Raw genomic sequence first — 21,318 nt, forward strand, 5'->3', positions numbered from 1 at the left:
TAAGGACTTGGCCATTTTTTGCAAATCTGACCAGTGTCCCTTTAAGTGCTAATAACTTTGAAACACTTTGACTTATCCAGGCCATTCTGAGATTGTTTTTTCGTCACATATTGTACTTCATGACACTGATAAAATGAAGTACCCCAAAAATATTTTTTTTGCATAAAAAAATACCTAATTTACCCAAAATTTTGAAAAATTAGCAAATTTCAAAGTTTTAGTTTCTCTACTTCTGTAATACATAGTACTACCCCCAAAAATTGTGATGACTTTACATTCCCCATATGTCTACTTCATGTTTGAATTATTTTAGGAATGATATTTTATTTTTTGGGGATGTTACAAGGCGTAGAAGTTTAGAAGCAAATCTTGAAATTTTTCAGAAATTTACAAAAACACAATTTTTAGGGACCACTACAGGTCTGAAGTCACTTTGTGAGACTTACATGATAGAAACCGCCCAAAAATGACCCCATTCTACACCCCTCAAGGTATTCAAAACTGATTTTACAAACTTCGTTAACGCTTTAGGTGTTGCACAAGAGTTATTGGCAAATGGGGATGAAATTTGAGAATTTCATTTTTTTGCCTAATTTTCCATTTTAACCCATTTTTTCCACTAACAAAGCAAGGGTTAACAGCCAAACAAGACTGTATCTTTATTGCCCTGACTCTAGCGTTTACAGAAACACCCCATATGTGGCCGTAAACTACTGTACGGCCACACAGCGGGGCGTAGAGGGAAAGGTGCGCCGTATGGTTTTTGGAAGCCAGATTTTGCTGGACTGGTTTTTTGACACCATGTCCCATTTGAAGCCCCCCTGATGCACCGCTAGAGTAGAAACTCCATAAAAGTGACCCCATCTAAGAAACTACACCCCTCAAGGTATTCAAAACTGATTTTACAAACTTTGTTAACCCTTTAGATGTTGCACAATATTTAATGGAAAATAGATATACAATTTAAAAATTTCACTTTTTTGGCAGATTTTCCATTTTAATATTTTTTTTTTCCAGTAACAAAGCAAGGGTTAACAGCCAAACAAAACTCATTATTTATGGCCCTGATTCTGTAGTTTACAGAAACACCCCATATGTGGTCGTAAACTGCTGTACGGGCACACGGCAGGGCACAGAAGGAAAGGAATGCCATACGGTTTTTGGAAGGCAGATTTTGCTGGACTGTTTTTTTTTACACCATGTCCCATTTGAAGCCCCCCTTATGCACCTCTAGAGTAGAAACTCCAAAAAAGTGACCCCATTTTAGAAACTACGGGATAGGGTGGCACTTTTTTTGTACTAGTTTAGGGTACATATGATTTTTGGTTGCTCTATATTACACTTTTTGTGCGGCAAGGTAACAAGAAATAGCTTTTTTGGCACGTTTTTTATTTTTTATTTACAACATTCATCTGACAGGTTAGATCATGTGGTAATTTTATAGAGCAGGTTGTCACGGACATGGCGATACCTAATATGTATACAATTTTTTTTATTTATGTAAGTTTTACACAATGATTTCATTTTTAAAACAAAAAAAAAATGTTTTAGTGTCTCCATAGTCTAAGAGCCATTGTTTTTTTCAGTTTTTGGGCAATTATCTTAAATAGGGTCTCAATTTTTGTGGGATAAGATGATGGTTTGATTTGTCACTATTTTGGGGTGCATACGACTTTTTGATCACTTGCTATTACACTTTTTGTGACGTAAGATGACAAAAAATTGCTTTTTTTTACACCGTTTTTATTTTTATTTTTTTACGGTGGTCATCTGAGAGGTTAAGGTCATGTGATATTTTTATAGAGCCGGTCGATACGGACGCGTCGATACCTAATATGTATACTTTTTTTTATTTATTTAAGTTTTACACAATGATTTCATTTTTGAAACAAAAAAAATCATGTTTTAGTGTTTCCAAAGTCTAAGAGCCATAGTTTTTTTAGTTTTTGGGCGATTATCTTGGGTAGGGTATGATTTTTACGGGATGAGATGACGGTTTGATTGGTACTATTTTGGCGTACATGCGACTTTTTTGATCACTTTTATTACTATTTTTGGGAAGTAAGGTGGGCAAAATTTCAATTTTCTCATAGTTTTTATTTTTTATTTTTATGGCGTTTACCGTGCGGGGAAAGTAACATGATTTATAGATCAGGTCGTTACGGACGCAGCGATACCTAATATGTGTAGTGTATTTTTTTTTATTTTTATTCAGTGATAAATGTGTGTTTTTTTATCTTAACTTTTTTCACATTTTTTTTTTTGACCCAGACCCACTTGGTTCTTGAAGATCCAGTGGGTCTGATGTCTGTATAATACAGTACAGTACACTATATAGGGTACTGTACTGTATTTTACTTACACTTTGTCTGAACAGATCTATGCCTTTAGCACAGATCTGTTCAGCCCCATGGACAGCAGGATGCCTGAGAAGGCGTCCTGTTGCCATGGGAACCTTTCCCGTCTGTTCAGTTGTAACCACAACTGCGCAGACGGGTAAGGGTAAGGACGGGGCTGTCGGAGGGCTGTCTGGGGGCTCTCTCCCTTTCCATCGGGGGGCTGCAAAGGCACAGCAGTCCCCCGATGGGAGAGGGAGGGTGCTCCCTGAGCTGTTAACCTTTTCCATACAGCGGTCCGTACGGACTGTGGTATGGAAAGGGTTAAACGGCTGACATCGCATCACTGATGTCAGACGTTTATACCAGGGTGTCAGCAATGTGCTGGCACCCTGGTATACCCACTGTATACCCACGATTATTCAAAGGGAGGCGGGCGGGGGATCGCCCGCCTCCCGCACCGCCCGCACCACTTGTGACACCCGCCCTGCACCACCCGCCCACATAATATCATTCAGGGGTGCAGGGGGGTTAATAAAACTTTATTTGGGGCATTTGAATCGGCTGAAAGCGCAACAAACCGCAGGTTGCTGCGATCGCCGACACGGGGGGTCACATGACTCCCCCCCGGCGTTGTGACAGGATGCCGGCTGAATGATTTCAGCTGGCATCCCCTTAGGATTAAGCTCCGGGGCGCCGCAATCTTATTTTAAACTCATGACGTACCGGTACGTCATGGGTCCTTAAGGACTCGGGAAACATGCCGTACCGATACGTCATGCGTCCCTAAGGGGTTAATGACCATAACACATTTGATGGACCCCATTAGCTAGTGCTGAGTGCAATGTGGCATCATGTTCCCTAACTGTGTTATCACAGGAAGAGCAGCTGCCACCTTTTTATATAATTACCTGGAGCCGATTAGCTTTCCAGTTTGTCATATTTCTGCAGGTTTAGCAACTAAGTGACATCCTTCTCCATACTTGTTCATGAATTTGATAAAAGGTGGACAAAGAATTAGTCATGAATCTCAATATTGTAACCCAGAGATGATCCTAGCCCTCCTACATCTGTATATGGTATATGATTAAGGCGCTTCCCCGTTGTAATTATCATATAATTATTAGGTGTGCATTAATTATGGATGTGCCCACAGTATGTAGTGCCTTGATGATTAAACATATATTTTCACAGCCGCAGTAAAGACACTGGCACATTTAATAACAGTATAATCATGGCTCGACTTAGATGAGATAGATCTTCTGTGATTATCACAGTAATGAGAGACACTTCTGTGCATGAAATATCATATTAATATCCCAAAATAGATTTCAACTGGACCTTTAGCTAAAACTAGACACAAAATGTATCTCTAAATGCACTTGAGTGACTGAACCTTGGTGGCTACAATCACTTTGAAATGGCTTGATTATATTTTACTATCATGTTTTGTAACTATTAAAGAGCTTTGTCCACCATCGTAGACTTCATCTTTCCTGCTCTATTCAACCATTTCTAAAGGTATTGCTCAGCTAGACATGAAGCCATCTCAGGTGACAGCTACTAATGACCGCGGTTGACCTAAGAGTGTGGAATAACTATATTATATATAATCACATGCCTCCTTCTTCTTCTCCCCTTCTGATCTGCCTGTACATTAGACTTCAATACAGCTCTGTACTGAATCAGAAATCTCACAATGAACATTGCTGTATGTCAAACCCAGATGGGCGCCTGGCTTTGAACAATAAAGGGTTTTCCAAGACGTTACAACTGATGACCTATCCTTCCGCATCTTTATGTCCATTGCGCAAAAAGATTTTGCAGGTAATTTATTAAGACCAGTGTTTCAGACGTCGGTTTTAATGACCCCTGCATTGACGGAGGATCCGCCGAAGTTACAGTATGTAGATGCACTTGCCTCTATATAACTTCGGCGTATCCACTGCCGGTCTAAATCTATGCCAGTTTCCTTGCTCGCTTACATTTAGAACATTTTCTATGCCTAAAGCACGTGTAGAAAATGATAAATGAGACGTGCGTGGGTTGGAGATTGGGGTGCAAATAACCTTTGAACCACAATCTTCAACAAATATACACCAGAAAACCGGTATATATCTGATAGTAAATTACAATTAATAAACAATGGGTGCGCAAATTAAATGCGGACGGCACACAGTGTGTGTGTGTGTGTGTGTGTGTGTATATGTGTATGCAAATAGTTAGATAGGGAGGTTTTTGGTGACAGATTCCCTTTAACAGAAAGTTAAGGGTAGATATACCTGTATATCTAATAAAAGTGGTTCCTCTGCTTGAGATCCAAATCATTTTGCAAGTGCAGCAGATCCAGAAAATCTGTGATTTCTAAAGGCATCTTGTAATATCTTCCAAGTATATAGATTTTAAAGGACGGCTCTCCTTTTCCTGGTGATGTAATGGTGCTCCAAACTAATGATGCACCCTGGTCACATTGAATAGATTCTTAGGGTAATGTATGTGTGAATGGGCACTCATACATTAGGAATCACATAAGAACAATAAAAAGACAATTTATTTGATGCTGAATACAATAATCAATACTAGATAAAATGTAATAAAAATATAAAAAATCTGCAATATATTAAGATATTTAAATAAAAAGTGGAAGGTAGCGTCGCTATGCTCTGTAGGAACCAACCACTATGGTATCCAGGTAATTGGAATTGCCAGTTATTCTAGAATAATCATTTTGTGTCCATCAAATAATAAAAATAATATGGAACAATATGGCAATTGCTTGTTGTCCATGGTACAATAGAGAGGATGTTATAGTATATTCCAAAGAAATGGGGATTCATATAATAATATATTCCAAAAACATCTCTTGTGTTGTAACAGTTTTGCTTAATTATTAATCCAAATGCTCTATTGTGACAGTTTTGTTTAATCAAATGTTCTCAATAAGCCTCTATAACACTTATTGATAGGGGTTATTCCTAATGCTCTATTCTGTTGTATATGTTGTACTCACTGTTGTGAGGTCTACATCCATCTGTGACGTCTCACGTGGTGATTAGGTTGGTAAGCTTACCTCCGTTTGTGTGGTATAGATATCTGAGAAAAGAAAAGTTTCTTATGTAGATTAGTAGCTGTGAAAGTTCCACAACTCGTATCTCCCAATCTGTTGTGAAGTAATGTGCCGCGCTGATTGTATGCGGCAGCCCTGATATCTCCGCTGGCTGGGCTGTGGATTGCCAAGTATCGCCTGCGTGCAGTCGGCATCCCATGTGTCCCGGATCTTTCAGACACTTGTGGATCAGCTGGCTATCAGCTCCTTCAAGATCCAGTTGTGTCGCCCTGGCTTGTGCACCTCTGTCTTCTCTGTGTTTTTCTGTGAAGCGCTTCTCTAGTTTTTCATAATAGGGTTATGTACCACATCAATGGATATTCCCCATAATATTCACGGCTTCTATGTCGGGTTTGCAAGTGTATAAAGCACGCCAAATGCGTTTTGGAGTTTCTGCTTACTCCTTCATCAGTGGCTAGAGGTACAGAAGCCTGGACAACACAACTGGATCTTGAAGGAGCTGATAGCCCATTCACACATACACTACTCTAAGAATCTTGTAATATCTTCTCCCCTGAAGCATCATACTGTACCTCACAATCATTTTATCGTGGGAAGGTGTTGTACTAAGGCCCCTTCTCTGGGCTGATGATGGGGTCAATTATTTGGAAGAAGTTGACTTAATAACACTCATTCCAGATAATTGCACCAATCAACTGATGAATTAGGGAAAAGCAGTGTTGCTATGGACTCCCAAAAAATCTTGAAAGAATATAGTTCAGAAACGCAGAGTTGACTGGTGAAGGCATTTCACGAGAATGCAGTTTGTTTCCGATAATTGGCCCATATCCTCTTAAATAATTCACTTTCAATTAAATAAATAGTCTCCAACGTTTGCAGAGATAATCATTTTTGGTCTCGGGCATTAAACAGGAAAAGAGGTCTTTAACCCTTTATAGCCAATACAAGTTCATGTTTTATTTTTTAGAGCAGTTTAGAAGATAATCAACGTATGCCTTGTTCATGAAATGAGTCTTGGCAGTGTGCCTCAATGAAGCTCATATTATACCAGTCATATTGCAGAGTTCATTCATTGGATATTTCTACCATGCAGCTTTTGAGAATTAGTGCATAAAGTTAATAAACTAGAGGTAGATTTATCAAAACAACCAATCAAAGCAACCAATCAGATTCCTACTTAAATTTTTCAGATCTCCTTAGGAAAATGAGTGGAATCTGATTGGTTGTTAAGCAAGTTTTCCTTTACAGCAGTTTTGATAAATGTCCCTTTATATTTCCACTAAGCACATGATTTGCTGATGTAGCCTATAAATTAGCTTATATTTGCCTCTTTTACTGGTTTCTATTTGCTTGTTTATGTGCCTATGATTACTTGCTGCTATGATTTTAAGAGCATAAAAGAATGTTGGCATATGGCATTTAAAGAGTTAACACGTACCTGTATGAATGGCTATGGTGAAGCAAATGGGAATCCACAGGAGAGATTTTATATCAAGACTCAAAAAAAGAACTCCATGCTCACTTGTCTTTTAGTAATTACTTAGGATTCGGATTGACTTAGCATTTGTGAAAGGCAAAAATAAATTAAAGTGGTTTCCATAAAGTCCTAACTCAATGAAAAAAAATGTTTTAATATTTAAGTATTTTAATTTAAAAATTACATTTTTGTTAGTTTTGAAAGAAAATTGATTTCTATACCAGACAGGTGACTTTACACCCGAATATTTATTTGCGTTTAATTTGATTTTCATTATTTGAATTATTTTTTATTTCATTCACATGATTTTTGTTTCCTTTTGCTTGTTTTTTTTTCTTGTTTTCCTTTTAAGGCCCGATTTTTCCTCTTTCACCCCGAACTAATGAGCAGAAAACACAGAAGGAGTTTGGATATCCTTGTAAGTTGTGTTTATTATTTTTCTTTTTATACCTTTGATATCCTTAGCATGATGATTTGATTTCTATAGATAAGACAGTGTGCATATACATGATTACTCCATCAATTATACCAGAACATGTGTAACCTTGTTCAGTTGTCACCTTTTCTGTGTTTTCCTTCAATTTTACTTCATTTTAAAAAAGCGCAACAAATTAGCCCATTAAATCTGGGCTCCACTAGCGCTGAGCAAATCGAAGTATCCGGTGGACTTTGATCCGAATTTCAGGAAAAATTTGATTTGCTGCGAAGCGGAATTTCCTTGCCGAAATTTAAATTTTAGATGCGATAAACGGGGAGGGCGGTGCAATAGCCGTTCCCCCTCATTGCACCCGCTACATACAAAGGAATGTGATTTATGACAAAGTAATTGATTACAAATCAAATTTCTTTGTGAAATTTGGCGAAGCAGCTGAATTGAAATTTTTATAACTTTGCTAGGCTCCACAATCATAGCAATTACATGCAAACAAGAGATGGGCAAATGGGTAGAGGGAAATATCCCAGTGATGGCATGAAGCAGCAACAGTTGGGGCTAGATTCAAATTTCTGCTATGGCATCCCTACTGCCTCCTTTATGACACTGTCGTAGTTTAATTTCATGCACTAAATGTTATGCCACGTAAGCTGGACAAGTTGACAAGTTTATGTAGGCAAGGGAGAATTTGTGAGCTGAAATCTCATGGTCACAGGTCATATGTATGTGCTTACACATGCTTGGAAGTAAGGGATGCAAATGAGCTCTTAACAAGCTCTGCCTCTGATACCACCAGATGTAAGCCAGCTATCCTATAAGTCAATGTTCGACCCTAAATAGGCCTTGGGACATGACTTGGCTATTAAATAAGCCAGCATCTCATCTGCAGACAGCTGTTTCAGAGTGTTTGCCCCTCATCAGTGCAGAGCAGAGAGTACTGGCTTAACTGGGTGAGAGGTCTAAGTCAGGATTTGGGGGGTACTATCTCTCCTTGGGGAGAGAGCGCCTTAGTCAGCCTGTGGAGACTTATAAGCCATACATGCTCCTTGGAAATTCTGGGAAGAAAGGGATGAAAATGAGATCTTAATAAGCTCTGCCTCTAATGTAAGCCAGCTATCCTATAAGTCAATGTTCAACCCTTTAAATGAGACATAATAATGGACATCCTATAGTGGCCTGACAAGTGGACATAAGTGCCAGCCAGATAAGACCAGACTTAGGATGGGCAGCCAACTTACAAGGCATCCATGAATTATTTACTATGCTACTAGGAATCAATTGTGAATCAAGTGAATCAATTCTAACCTTGAATGAATTCAAATGTTTGGGATTTTTCCCACATCAATTGCACAAAATGGCGACCACTATTTTACAGTTCAGAAGACAGATAAGAAGGCATGTTCCACCAAACATTTTTTTATTTAAATTTAAAACAATTCAATAGTGTTGTGTCTTTTTAAACAGGTTGCTTACTACCACCGTCTACCCTCCGTTTATCCATAGCCATATAGTTCACTGCCAATTTGACATTACTAATGTTGTCTTCGCATTAAAGAGCTTGAAAGGATAGAATCTTAGGAGACCGCAGAGTGTCATACATTCTGTCATTCTCTCCCTCCTGACTCCACCATACTCATACATGCTTAGTTCAACTAAATGTGTATTTAATGAGGAGAGGGGAGAAAGCTGCCAGAGGCTTATCTCTCAGAAGAACAAAAGGGTCTGCTGAAAGTATTCACTTCACCTGATCCTTCTCTCCCCTGACATTATCTATCTGAGGAGAATCGGGAGCTCCTCACACACTTTAGACTGTCGGCCAAACCCACCGTTACACTAATGTATATAGGGGCCTTTACGCTTTCTTACGTTCTCCCTCTGCCTTTGTTTCTCTCTCACTCTACTCTCTCACGCTTTCTGTTAGAATCAGATCTTTTGGAAAAATTCAGGTTAATTTTTCAAATTTTAGAATCCATTCACTCATCTTCATCATCCAGTCCAATGTGTGAAGCTTCTGACTATTTACTGCAGATAAAGATGGTATTTTAGTAGATATAGAATGAATTAAAGGGCTTCTGGTTTACATCAGCATTTTTTAAAATAATCATTTATTCAGGTATCTGTAAATTTGTAATTTATTTCTTTTACCTTTATCCTTCCTGTCTTCAGTTCTGGGCTGTGGTCACATGACCATGTCCATGCAGATCTTTCTTAAGGCCTGTGATGTTATGTCCATACAGGGACTGTGATAGGGTAGCGTCTATGTAACTATCTGGGTGGGAGGAGCTATAAAATAGCTGGGTGTTATTAGGGGCAGTGATAGGGTAGTGTCTATGTAACTATCGGTGGGAGGAGCTATAAACTAGCTGGGTGTTATTAGGGGCAGTGATAGGGTAGTGTCTATGAAAGCATGGTGGGAGCAGCTATAAAATAGCTGCGTGTTATTAGGGGCAGTAATAGGGGAGTGTCTATGTAACTATCTGGGTGGGAGGAGTAATAAACTAGCTGGGTGTTGTTAGGGGCAGTGATAGGGGAGTGTCTTTGTAACTAGCTGAGGGTGAGGAGCTATAAACTAGCTTTGTGATGTTAAGGGCAGAGCTGGAAATGTGGCCGACAAAAGAGAAGGGCATCATGGGTTTGGTTGGATACAGCAACAGGAAGTGCTGCATGTAGGATGTAAAGAAACCAGAGTTATTGGTTTACATGGTGAAAATGGGTCAGGAGAGTCCGTATTGAGGAAATAAAAGGTATAAGGAAGATGTTAATGAGTTATCACCTACATGAGCATATTTGTTAAATAACACAATCATTTCTTAAAACCCCTTTAAGGACAGAAACACATGGAAGAGCTTCAACTAATGTGGCGATCATCACTTGTACTCTAAAATATCCATAGATTTTGAATGGAATTATATTCTATGCATAAAGTATATATTATCTGGTAAAATGATACATTTACATTATACAGTATTGTGGCAGGGACTGTAAAAGCAGATGCTACATTATTAGCAATTTCTTAACTTGTAGCATGTTCACATTTTCCAGCCTGAAGAAAATTATAGCTTTCCTGCTCTGATAATGCTTTGAGCTAGTCATTAATTCACATTATAGAAATGTACGTTACTATGGAGCTGAAATATGCTGCTTTATCGCCAGTGCTTACATGATCATTGAATAATGTACATATGTTGAGTGGATGCAGACGTTAGACAGGAACACATGGAACTTATTTTATAGTCTTGAGGTAGACATCATTTATGCTGATGGAGAAGTTTTTACAGTTATACTTGGTTGACCCCATGGTGGTCAGAAATTTGGATTCTCCTTATCTAGATAAGGACAAAACCATTTGCCAAGCAGCTGTCAATTTATTTATACGTTACCAGGAGGCATAACAGAGGAACATAAACATTTACTAAGGCAGATATCTCAGTAAACCTGACAGGTCCTCTTCACATGAAGACTCCAGGTTCAGATGATTTGCTGTATGGGCAATTTATGACAAGGGAATTCTTTAAATCATGATATGCGCAGGCTCAAGTCATAGAGCACTGCACTAGGCATAATCCAGAGTGCCCCTATGTTGTGCCATTCTGATATTATTCCTACTAGAAGTTTATGAATACATTTCTAGCTGGGTGTTACAGGTTGGCGGTGTGTCCTTGCGCAGTCCGACACTGGCAGAATTGATTGGAATTGAAGTCTTTATTACAGACTGCTGGCAATTCATTCATAAATTTCTTGTAGGAATAGTAGGGGAATGGAACAACATAGAGTTATCTGAAGAGATGTTCCAGAATTATTACATGGAGAATGCATGCAGCTCCTAAATCAGACACATCAGGAGAGGTTACAGGTCACATGCAGTAACTTGGAGAGTGATGGTTCAGATATTCTTTGTACTTATATTACCCCTTATGTGGACAATCAGAGATCTACTAAGTGTTAAAAATTTTCAAAAAAAACTGCTATAAATAATCGCTGGGATCTATGGCAGCTTCTAGCTGGTGCTGATTCCAGTTCTGGTTCATGGCTGGCCCAAGATGTGGCACAATTCTTAAAAAGTGCGCTCCTCTGAATAGTCGTGGTGTGTCTGACATTAGAGGACGCAGACTAAAGTCCGGCATCCTCAACTTTTTCCAGTCCATTCAGAATTTGTTGAAGTCGTCTTCACAATGATCACCTCCGTTCAGTTTTGTATAGTTCGGCAGTGATATATCGGCCGTCTCTGCAGGAGTTTCCACAGCAGAAATCAGCTAGATTACAATAGGCTGAAATTAGAGATGGTTTTTAAATGTATCAGCACATGGATCTAGAACGTGCCAGCTGCCATTTGCGTTGGATTCGTTTTGGAAGGGAATGCAGAGCAATGGCCCTCTCATAATATTCTCTAAGGCACGGTCATAAACCAGCTTTAAAATGCAGCTCAGATGGCTTTTCCTAAGCACTGGCCATCTTCTCGCTCCCTATCGCATTAATGCTACTTGTGTCATATGTTCTGTCCCATTGAAAATCATTGTTCGTGTTTTGGATGGTATAGAGCGTACTGCTCTCAATAGCTCTGCCAAGTTTATGCTGTTTTCATTGTCAGACGCCTGTCAGTTGTCAACCAGGTTTACTATATAACACTGCTGGCGTGTGCATGAAATAAAGCCCTATCCGACCAGCCCCCCCCCCCCCCCCCCCCATGCGCACCCCCTAATTTATACGTCTTATAATCTGTAATATATCCTGGACAATGGAATCTCCTCTGCTGAGAAACCCTGCTGCAGATACTTCTCATGAGACCGAGTTTTCCCCTTGCAGTAGATATTTCCACATATTTCTCATCGTTTTGCAGAGATATTATTATTTTTCAGTCCTTTAAAAGGTCATTTATACTGCAAGCTGCCATGAAGCGGGGATTCACAAGTTTTTAGGGCGCCCCTTTGTTAGTACAACAGTTGCTTATTCCTATTTCTATTTTCTGAAGCACCCAAAAAACTTCTAGAAATTGTAGGTACTGTAGGTTCACTCACCAATGAAAATCTGAGCAGCGCTAAAAAGAATAAATGAAAAAAGGATTTTCTAGAATTAGAAAAAGGGTCACACTTTTTTCTACGAAGCAGCCTCCCTCGTGTCCAATAACTGTGGCTCCAACTGCAATACCAGACTCAGCCTGTGGACTAGTGTGACACTGTTTTAGGAAAAAGAAAAGTTTATTTTTTTCTTTAAAATGTTTCCATCACCAGATTTTACCCTATTAAACTAGCTGACATTAGCGATGTACTAATGTCAGCTGAACCTTCTTTTATCTATGCCGCCGTTACTCCAGAAATATAACTTTTATAATATGCTAATTAGCCACTAGGAGCGGGGGTGTTGTTCCTGCTCCTAGAGGCTCCGTTCTCCCACCTTTGTCGCCTCCCTCCAAGTCCTGATTGACAGGGCCAGGGAGCGCTCGCATCTGTCTGACAGCCCTGTGCTCTGGTGAAATCTTGCACCGTTCAGCATTCGGCACAGGCACGGTGAGGGAAAGACGCTGGCAGGATGCGAGCTTCCTCACCGAGCCTGCGCTGAATACTAAACGGCACAAGATTTCACCAGAGCACAGAGCTATCAGACAGATGCGAGCGCTGCCTGGTCCTGTCAATACAGGACTTGGAGGGCGATGACAAAGGTGGGAGAACGGAGCCTCTAGAAGCAGGAACAACACCCCCCCCCCCCTTCCTAAGGAGCAGGAACAACACCCCCCCCCCCCCCCCCCCCGCTCCTAGAGGCTAATTAACATATTATAAAAGTTAGATTTCTGGAGTAATGAGGGCATAGATAAAAGTAGGAATAGGCTAGTTAGGCTCATCTGACAACACATCGCTAATGTCAGCGAGTTTAATAGGGTTAATTCTGGTGACGGAAACCCTTTAATACTGAACAACCTCTTTATTGCTATGGTGTAAATCAGATTGATGCATAGTTATTCAAACACCAGTTTCCAGCTTGTAGGCATCTTTATGTAGTATGCAATACCCTAAGGCAGGAACCTTCAGCTTTTGGCTACATGCACACGACTGTGGTGTGTTTTGCAGTCTGCAAATCGCAGATCCGCAAAACATGGATGGTGTCAGTGCGCGTTCCGCAATTTGCGGAACAGCACGGACAGCCTTTAATATAACTGCCTATTCTTGTCTGCAAAGCGCGGACAAGAATAGGACATGTTATTTTTTTTTGTGGGGCCACGGCATGGAGCAACGGATGCAGACAGCATATGGAGTGCTGTCCTCATCTTTTGCGGACCGATTTAAGTGAATGGGTCCTCATCCGAGCTGCCAAAACTGCGGCTCGGAAGCGGACCAAAACAACGGCCATGTGCATGAGGCCTTTATGTGATCCTCTAAACTAAAGGCAAATGAATGATTTACAGTCTATAGCCTATGGTCCTTACCATGCTTTAAATTATATCATTTGGTTAATGAAATACAATCAATAAAAAAAGAAATAATATAATTAAATAAATAAATATATAAATAATAAAAGTAAAAACATATTGCCTTGATACAGTTCCATAGACAATCTCTGGTTTGTAATGGCTGCATATTGGACGGATGAGAATGTACATGTAGGTTAGACATCATCCCTCTAATTCTATACTTACATATTAAAGTGTTCAGTCACATTAGTAGTTTAGAAACCTATTTCCTTTCCGTAACACCGATATTATTGCCTCTTCCAGCCGCTCCAAGCTCGGACAATGTCGCCCTGTATGTTGGCATTGTCATCGCTGTGATCGTGTGCCTCGCCATCTCTGTCACCGTAGCATTATTTGTCTATCGGAAGAACCATCGAGGCTTCGAGTCTGACATCATTGACACTTCTGCACTGAATGGTGGATTCCAAGCAGTCAACATTAAAGCTGCGAGACAAGGTGAGTGATCCGACAGTTGTCCCACTTTCACGCATTTTTTTCCATTTTTCTTTCCTACACTAGGGCTCATGCACACAAATGTATTTTCTTTCTGTGTCCGTTCCATTTTTTTTGCAGACCGTATGCGATACCATTCATTTCAATGGGTCCGCAAAAAAAAACAAAGTTACTCTGTGTTGCATTCCATTTCCGTATGTCCTATTATTGTCCGCATTGTGGACAAGGATAACACGGTTCTTTTAGGGGCCAGCTGTTCAGTTTCTCAAAATATGGAATGCACACGGACTACATCCATATTTTTTGCAGATCTGTGTTTTGCAGACCGCAAAATACATACAGTCGTGTGCATGATCCCTTAGTAAGATATCTTCCAGTTTCTGTTTGTTACAAATTTCTACGTTTGCTCTACGGTTTTTGGGCAGATGATCGCTAATAAGCGTTTGTATGAACACTTATTGGCGATCATCTTGCAGTGTAATACTGCTGCCAATTGCCCGACGAATAAGCAAATCCAAAAGTCTCCAAATATACACACAACTGCCACTGTTCGACCTAGGGTGGAAGTAGTTATTGTGGCATTTGGGGTTTCAATCTACATGAGGCACAGTTGATAGCCTCTGCTTCCTGATCTATGTACACTGCTGAGCACTGTGTATAGTAGTGGCGGGGAAGGCAAACCATCTTTGCCTGCTTAACAGGGAGCCCAGCTGCCACTGACAGCCGAAGATGCACAATGTCTCTGCAAGGATGTTCAGAAGCTGCCCAGATATGGTCTGTGGGAAGTCCGCAAGTCGTTAAAAACCAGTTATTATGTATGTGTCCAGATGTTGTATCGGCCTCATCTGTAGGGTTTGTGTGGCAGCACTATGAGCTAAGATGATTTCTATATGTACACACATGGCATAGACTAGAAATTATATCTGCCAGTTTTCTTCTATAAAGTAGGCCGAGCGGAAGGCTTTGAAGAGAATGTTTGTGAAAATTATTGTCTGCCATGCTGCCTTCCTGCATTGTGTCATTAAATTGACTCCGGTTGTGTCAGATTTGACAGCGAGATTTCTCTCACATCTGACAGAACAATCAATTTGGTCCAAAATTTGAATAAGAAATATTTGTTTCTTCTCCGAGCCCACTTTTGTATCTTGTTTGTGGGAATATGTCATCGTCAAAGAGTAGAACAGCCAGCGACTATTACTGTACATCTTCTGCATCACTCCTCCAGGAGTTTGTTTGTATGGAAAGCAAATAGCTCTGTAATGTCGAGTCAGAATAGATGAAATGTGAATATGTGCCACATGTGCCATCACGCAGGAAAAACATAAGACTGCGAAGAAGAACATTCGTAAATGTCATGTGCTTCATTTGTGAAAGGTTTAATAAGCAAATTAAATTTCCTCATCACATAATGGCTTTCAGGGGAAGCACTGTAAATTGAAGATGAACAGCAAGTACTAAATCTTACTGACGGGTTTCTCTCCCATAGTGCACACTATCAGAAAATGCTTAATTCAATGTGCTGGTTCCAATCCAAATAACATATGTTTACTAGACACCAACAGAGCTGTATTCTCTATAGCTACTCCATTTTTTTTTTACATTACTTCTTTCCTACATAACTGGCACTGCAGAAGAGAGATGCATCTTGTGCCCAACCATGAAGCACATATGGTTTACATAGGCATAGGAGGGCATAACTTCATGGGCACCGGCTCAATATATATACGATAGACACTACTAGGGTGCCAGGGAGAGCTTTCTTACACATCAACACATTCCTTGTAGCTTTGATTGAAAACCTATTTACTAGACTGATTCCCATTGTATAATGTATGTTCTATTGGAAACCAATCTCTTGCCCACTGCTTTCATACTGTTATATTGGACTATACTGTGTGTATTCATTTATCCATCTGATGTCTGGACAAACTGAATAAAAAGGAAAATTTTTGTAAAACAATTGGAAATGTAGTTTCCTCCACTTCCAGGAGTTTGTCATCTAATGATTATAGTTCAGCTTTCATGTTACGAGGTATATATATATATATATATATATATATATATAGGGGCGCACCACGAATGAGGCGAGTTGAGGCAATTGCCTCAGGCAGCACCAGGTAGGGACAAGAGGGGGGCAGCAGAAGGGGGATCATCTGTTTGGGAAGCACAGTATGTGGCGCTGTATTTCCCTGTATGTTTTGTAGTGCTGTATGTAATGTTTTCCAAGTATGTCTATAACAGTAGGGCTGGAGGGAAGAGGTTAGGTTAGGAAATTGGTATTGGGGGTAGGGGTGCCATTTCAGTTTTCGGCTCAGGCAGCAGAAAGACTAGGTACACCCATATATATATTTTAGATCTGGAAAGGTGTATTGATATATTTCCACGCTGAGATCATTTTTACATAAACATTTTAAGCCTCTCATCATGATTTTGTTTTTGTCTTCAGATCTCCTGGCAATTCCTCCAGACCTCACATCTGCAGCAGCTATGTACAGAGGGCCTGTTTATGCTCTACATGATGTCTCTGACAAGATCCCAATGACCAATTCTCCTCTCCTTGACCCTCTTCCTAATTTGAAAATCAAAGTGTACAACTCCTCTGGCGCAGTAACACCTCAAGATGATTTGTCGGACTATGCGTCAAAACTATCTCCTCAAATTACACAGTCCTTGCTGGAAAATGACACCCTTAATATGAAAAACCAAAGTCTTGCAAGGCAAACAGACCCTTCATGTACTGCCTTTGGCACATTCAACTCACTAGGTGGACACCTGATCATTCCCAACTCAGGTAGGCAAGGAAATGTAACCTACCAACCATGGATGACAGTGACAAAAACAACTACACATAAAAAATTTAAGATATTCCCTAAAAATCAATGTATGCACACTAAACAGTTTTGAATTAGGATTAGGTGTAACTATGCTATGGTTAGTACTATGCTAAGCTAAATATGCATATCACATGTGAATACAGTAGTGCATAATCAGGTAAGTGCTATCTGTATACTATTCACCTAAAAAATTATCATTTGATGAATGTTGGAAGCTCCAATCTTTTTTACTAGATCCATCACTGATATAATATGTATGTAGGCTATGAGCAGGGTGAGCTTTATAGAAAAAATGGCCCCTTCCATGAAACAAAGAAGGAAACCCCTGCTTATTTTTAGGCTTTTTACTTAATTTCCACCTACGTAATACAGCTATACCATTATTTAGTACCAAAATAATTCTCGTATATACAGCCCACAACAACTACTATACATAATGTCCAAAGAATATGCAGTATTCAAATAATACTCTTCAGGAGGCCACATAGTACTGCACACAGTAGGATAGTAGTAGTATAGTTCCCACATAATACTCTGGTTTAATTACCAAATAATACCACCATATATCTCTGAATCATACTGACTAGTTTTAATTTGCATTTGGAGTTCCTGACTTCTGGGTTCCTGTTGGAAATTAGTGCTTTGAGTTGCCATTTTGCCACCCTCTAAATATATCTTTGCTATAGGCACCCCACCATGAGCTTGTTTCAGAGTTAAGGCAATCATACACATTAATTTATTGTCAGCCAAACCCACCAAGAACAACAGCCCTAATGTGTGCGTGGAGCTCCTGACTTACCCCAACAGATGAAGAGCAGGATCGGGTAAAGGGAATATTTTTGTCCCATTCTTTTGTTCTACCAGGAGATAAGCTCCGCCGGAAGAGTTTGGCAGCGACTTTCTCCCATATCCCCATTGAATACAAGTTTTTTCGGCTGAACTGAATGTGGATGTGTATGGGGGGACTCGGGAAAGTGTCCAGAGAGACAATATGGGAATCAGGATGACATGGAAAGCAACCCAAAAAAAAAAAATTCTGCCAAGATAAAACTTCACAAATGTTCCATCTGGAAGTATAAACCACAGTGTTAAATCTTCGGAACTAGCTTCCATTGACTTAAAAATAAGCCAAGTGGTACTGACCAAGAAATGAAAAGCTAACATAAAACCCAATGCATCTTTCCTTTATTCAGATAAAACAAAGATACTTCAAAAACTGAACTTTTTATATGGTTCCCTTCCATTGTATATGCAATGTAAGGCCTCTTGCACACGACCGTATGTATTTTGCGATCCGCAAAAAATACGGATGACATCCATGTGCATTCTGTAGTTTGCGGAACGGAACAGCTGTCCCTTCATAGAACTGTACTATGCTTGTCCGTAATGCGGACAATAATAGGACATGTTCTATTTTTTTGCAGTACGGAAATACGGAAACGGATGCACCTTCCGTTTTTTCTGCAGACCTATTGAAATTAATGGTTCCGTATACGGTCCACAAAAAAAACTGAACGGAAATGGAATTAAAATATGTTCGTGTGCAAGAGGCCTCAGAGTGAATGTTTATGACTGTAAAAGAAAAATATATATTTCCTTTATAGCCTTTTCCTACCATTTCACCTTATGCCAATTATTTTGCTTTTGAGAGTCATATGTAAGACTACAATTGCCATAGCAACATTTCTCGTCTTGGCTTTGAGGACTTACATCCAATATTGCCCTATAAAATGAGTTCTTTTTATGGAAACATAAATGCGAGCTTGAAACATAAATTGCCTGCCTCCCCCTTACATGTATCATTCCCTATTATTTAATTGATTACTCTATTTGTTTCTTTCATCTTTTTATTCTTTAGGAGTGAGCTTGTTGATTCCTGCTGGGGCCATTCCTCAGGGAAGAGTTTATGAAATGTATGTGACAGTGCACAGGAAAGAGAACATGAGGTAAATACCTATGCTCAAATGTCTTGCTAATCCAAAAATCATTGTAGCAACACTGGTGGTCCATTCTCCAAAGAAAAGCAAATCCGAGCCTTTGATGTGGACATGAAAGACCTTGCTAGTCAGTCATAGCCTTCAATTTAACTCATACGTGCCAACTTTTTGGCCAAGTCATCCCGGAGACACTGTCCCAATTTGTAGGTCATGCCTCCTTTACAGACAGGTCCCATTCACTTTACGCCATCCCTTTCACGCCACCCCATGCCAAGGCTGTATGTGATATGCCACACAAAGCTAGGAGGTTAATTTCCAGGAGGTACTAGGAGTCTTCTGCAGTACCCAAGGGTGGACTGCCCATAGACCCTGCAAGGAACTTTGGACCTCCTGAGCCCTCCTTACAGCTGCCAGCCTTGTACATAATGATCTGATGCTCTCATCATTCATTTTGTGCACCACTTTAGTACTTGGTTCTGCTGGGATAGTATGTTGTACTGCACTGAAGTAATTTCTTTTGCTGGGGCAGTATTTTGTGCTGCACTATGGTATTTTGTTCTGCTAGGGTGGTCTTTTGTGCTATTTTTGTTGCCTCTGCCTACTTGTGTTTCTCAGCCTTCTCAAAATTTGGACACACCTAAGACATGGGGTCACTTTTAGTTTTTTTTCAAGAGTCACTTTAAGTTCCCAGTTCGGCCTTGGCGATACCTGGAGATTTGCCAACCCTTTCAGGAGTCTGGATTTTCTCCCTTATTTTTGGAAGACTTCTGGGAGAATTGGCAAGTATGCTTTACTATTTACTGCACTGTGTCCATATTTCCTTGCTGGAACAGTCAAGCTGAGAACCCAACTCTAACTTAATTCAATAACTAATATAATTTTTGGGATGTTATGATGTGCAGGTAGTTTATTGAACAAATTTGATTATATGAACAGAGAACAAAAGCAAAGAGTCACCCCATGTTTAAATTGCCCAGATGTCACAAGATGGGGCAAAGCTTTGTCTATACACACTATGCCTCATTTTTCAAAACTATCTAAAAGTAAAACTCTCTGTTGCAAGCAGCAACCAATCACAGTAAAGCTTTAATTTCTTAAACTGCTCTGGTAAAATGAAAGCTTCAATATGATTGGTTACCACAATGGCAAAGTTTATTTAAGTTTAAGGGGCTTTTTTTCCTGGTCCAATAAACACATTTTCATTTCTATATTTCCATATTCCCAAACTACTACTACAAGGGAAAGTAGGAGCACTTGAATTTTTTTCAGCTGATCATTGCTTTTCCTAAGAGACAAGCCAGTACCCTGATAAAGCATAAACTGTACCATAAAAGTATAACATTATTTGGTCTACAATTTGTGGCTCTCTAGCTGTAGTTGAACTATGACATGCTGGGAGTTGTAGTTTCACCAAAGGTAGAGAACAACAGGTTGCAGACTAATACTGGTAATAAATGATATACAGTAACATTATACATAACATTATATATAATATTATACTTTTAAAGGGGTTAGCCACCTTTGTGGGCCCCATGTCGTTGGACCTGTGAAGGGAAGCATACTTACCTGCTTCCTGCAGATGGGTTTCGGCTCCTTTTCCTCCCTCCTAAGGGTCCATTCACACGTCCGTGTGTGTTTTGCGGATCCACGGATCCTCAGATCCACAAAACACGGACATCGGCAATGTGCGTTCCGCATTTTGTGGACTGCACATCGCCGACACTTATAGAATAGGGCATGTTCTATTTTTTTTTCCAGGAACAGAAATGCAGAGCCAGAAGTGTGGGTCCACATTTCCGGATCCGGGCCACATATCGTGCGGCCCCATAGAAATGAGTGGGTCCGCAATTCTGTTCCGCAAACTGCAATTGACACTCTCTGGACTATACTGGCAAGCTTCCTGTTTGATGGGGGTCACATGGCAGTTGCAACCAATGACTGCCTGCAGCGGTGAGGTGTCTCCCATATGTCATGTGATGTGATGCATGGGGAACACTTCACCAGTGTGGAAACTCATTGTCTATAGTGGCCACATAACCCCGTCAAGTTATCAGGAAGTTATCAGCGGGAGCACAGCAGCAGCACAGGGGAACAAGGGAGTTGGAACTCATCGGTGGGAAGGTTAAGTATGCTCCTTCCAAAAGTGACGTGGGGAGGTTCTGACCAAAAGGTCCCTGAAGATGGATAACTCTTTTAATGTTTTAGTCCCATGATGTAGACTTTTGTTGATAACTGTTTAGGATTTCGGCAATAAACCTGACACAGAAATTTCCCAGTTGGCTGATGTCCAGCGGGCCGCCCAAGTCCTCCTCATGGCCACCAGTTGGGTATTTAACAAT

At 40.1% G+C, this 21,318-nt stretch overlaps 1 protein-coding gene across 2 annotated transcripts in view; it reads left to right on the forward strand.

Annotated features, from left to right (window-relative positions):
* UNC5C (unc-5 netrin receptor C) overlaps positions 1-21,318 on the forward strand; it is a 388,634-nt gene that overhangs the window by 338,835 nt on the left and 28,481 nt on the right. Inside the window, exons 9-12 of one of the 2 annotated variants that reach the window (XM_044302504.1) lie at positions 7,233-7,298; positions 14,020-14,211; positions 16,655-16,999; positions 18,901-18,988. In XM_044302504.1, the coding sequence (XP_044158439.1) occupies positions 7,233-7,298; positions 14,020-14,211; positions 16,655-16,999; positions 18,901-18,988 (691 nt within the window). The remainder of the gene's footprint in view (positions 1-7,232; positions 7,299-14,019; positions 14,212-16,654; positions 17,000-18,900; positions 18,989-21,318) is intronic. The other variant, XM_044302505.1, reaches the window with a different exon arrangement.

This window comes from Bufo gargarizans, chromosome 1 (assembly GCF_014858855.1).
Source record: "Bufo gargarizans isolate SCDJY-AF-19 chromosome 1, ASM1485885v1, whole genome shotgun sequence".
In the NCBI taxonomy this organism is placed as follows: domain Eukaryota; kingdom Metazoa; phylum Chordata; class Amphibia; order Anura; family Bufonidae; genus Bufo; species Bufo gargarizans.